General features: G+C 51.8%; 1 protein-coding gene across 1 annotated transcript in view; it reads left to right on the top strand.

Annotated features, from left to right (window-relative positions):
• Window positions 1–2,337, top strand: part of LOC141786576 (coiled-coil domain-containing protein 9-like) — a gene marked incomplete at its 3' end in the record, with an annotated part of 19,185 nt that extends 16,848 nt beyond the window's left edge. Inside the window, 3 exon segments of the mRNA XM_074665183.1 lie at window positions 1,977–2,044; window positions 2,047–2,096; window positions 2,181–2,337. Coding sequence (XP_074521284.1) covers window positions 1,977–2,044; window positions 2,047–2,096; window positions 2,181–2,337 — 275 coding nt within the window.
• Window positions 2,338–2,500: the final 163 nt, after the last annotated feature.

Genomic DNA, 2,500 nt, shown 5'->3' with positions numbered 1-2,500 from the left:
CTTTATCTGCTCCTCTTTGTCTCAGCTCTGATCCTCCTCCTAACGGGAGCTCTCAGTCTCTCCTCCTCTTCTGTCCTCTGAGGACGCTTTAACCCTGGCTCTTTCCTCTTTCCCTCAGATCCTCTGTCTGACCTTCCTGCCTCCTTCATCCCTCCTTCCTCTCTCCTTCCTCCCTCCTTCCTCTCTCCTTCCTCTCTCCTTCCTCTCTCCTTCCTCCCTCCTTCCTCCCTCCTTCCTCCCTCCTTCCTCTCTCCTTCCTCCCTCCTTCCTCTCTCCTTTATCCCTCCGTCCTCCCTCCTTAGGCTGCTCATCAGATCTGTCTTCCTCTAGCTGTTTGTCTCTCTTCTGTTCCATCCTTCTTTAACCTTCTTTAACCTTCTTTAACCTTCTTTGACCTTCTTTGACCTTCTTTAACCTTCTTTAACCTTCTTTGACCTTCTTTAACCTTCTTTAACCCTCTCTAACCTTTCTTCTCTGTCCGTCATCACCAGGCAGTAGAGAAATCATTGATCCTTTCTCTGTCTCACCTTTATGGCTTCTCCAAATCTGTGATCACCTGATGTTAAAATCTACAGATCCTCTGAGGAGTCAGGATAATCGTCCAGGATTGATTCAGTTTGGATTATTTTATAACTTCCTGTTTTCTGGGATAAAGACGGATGAGAAAGAGGGAAACGTGTGGCGTGAGGATGGCTGCATGTAAAAACCCTCAGAGCTTTGGTTTTAACCCGTGTGTCTGTGTTCGGCCTCAGAGCCTCAGGAAAAGCTTCACAGACGTCACTGGATGTTGGGAGCCTCCAAAAGTTAAACCAGTTAATTAAACTGGTTTGATCCTGGTCCAGCTCCTCTGCTCCTGAGTCAAACCAAAGCTTCAGTCTGACGTTAACGTCCCACAGCGTGTTTTTCTACCTTTGTCATCACAAGCTCATCACTTCCTGTCATCGTCCTCTCTGACCCGTCCTCTCTGACCCATCCTCTCTGACCATCCTCTCTGACCCTGTCCACTCTGACCCTGTCCACACTGACCCTTCCTCTCTGACCCTGTCCTCTCTGACCCATCCTCTCTGACCCTGTTTACTCTGACCCATCCTCTCTGACCCTGTCCACTCTGACCCTGTCCACACTGACCCTTCCTCTCTGACCCATCCTCTCTGACCCTGTCCTCTCTGACCCATCCTCTCTGACCCATCCTCTCTGACCCTGTCCACTCTGACCCATCCTCTCTGACCCTGTCCACTCTGACCCATCCTCTCTGACCCTGTCCACTCTGACCCTGTCCTCTCTGACCCTGTCCTCTCTGACTCTGTCCTCTCTGACCCTTCCTCTCTGACCCTGTCCTCTCTGACCCATCCTCTCTGACCCTGTCCACTCTGACCCATCCTCTCTGACCCATCCTCTCTGACTCTGTCCACTCTGACCCATCCTCTCTGACCCATCCTCTCTGACCCTTCCTCTCTGACTATGTCCTCTCTGACCCTGTCCTCTCTGACCCATCCTCTCTGACCCTTCCTCTCTGACCCTGTCCTCTCTGACCCATCCCCTCTGACCCTGTCCTCTCTGACCCATCCTCTCTGACCCTGTCCTCTCTGACCCATCCTCTCTGACCCTTCCTCTCTGACTCTGTCCTCTCTGACCCTCTCCTCTCTGACCCATCCCCTCTGACCCCTCCTCTCTGACCCGTCCTCTCTGACCCTGTCCTCTCTGACCCATTCTCTCTGACCCTTCCTCTCTGACTCTGTCCTCTCTGACCCTCTCCTCTCTGACCCATCCCCTCTGACCCCTCCTCTCTGACCCGTCCTCTCTGACCCTGTCCTCTCTGACCCATTCTCTCTGACCCTGTCCTCTCTGACCCCGTCCTCTCTGACCCTTCAACTCTGACCCATCCTCTCTGACCCTTCCACTCTGACCCTTCCTCTCTGACCCTCTCTGTTGGTCATGTGACACAGAAAACTGATTGATTTCTCCATCTCCTCCAGAGGACAGTAAGCGGCCTCCCAAAACGCCAACATTTGGTGACTTCCTGTCCCAGGGCAGGACCCCGGGTCCAGAGGAGACCGAGGCAGAGGGAGGACCAGAGGACAGAAACCCAGCTACAGGTGAGTCTGAGAATCTGCTCCTGTGACGATAACGCCGTCCAACAACATGTCTTTGTTTTATTAACGTGGAAACGTGTGTTTCAGCATGCACGACAACCGCTGGGAGGCAGAGAAAGAGGAGGAGGACAAGGAGAAGGAGAAGGAGAAGGAGAAGGAGAAGGAGGACAAGACAAAGAAAGAGGAGAAGCCCAAGAAGAAGGAGAAAGAGGAGGAGAAGTCCAAATCTCCTCCTGCAGAGAAGGTAGAGCTTTGTCTTCACCACGTTCACCTCCAGAGAAACGCTCAGACTGAAAACACCAGTTCACCTTTTCACCGTCTGTCTGAAAAACCAGAAAAAGACGTGTTCATGGGAAAGTGTTTTTAAATAATGAGTTTAAAGCTGAATGTTTGGTGTTTTTCTTTAA

This window comes from Halichoeres trimaculatus, unplaced genomic scaffold, assembly GCF_033239565.1.
Source record: "Halichoeres trimaculatus isolate MK-OKI-2021-1 unplaced genomic scaffold, fHalTri1.1 fHalTri1_scaffold_227, whole genome shotgun sequence".
Lineage (NCBI taxonomy): Eukaryota > Metazoa > Chordata > Actinopteri > Labriformes > Labridae > Halichoeres > Halichoeres trimaculatus.
Note: the sequence above shows the minus strand (reverse complement) of the source record. Positions and strands in the feature narration are given on the sequence as shown.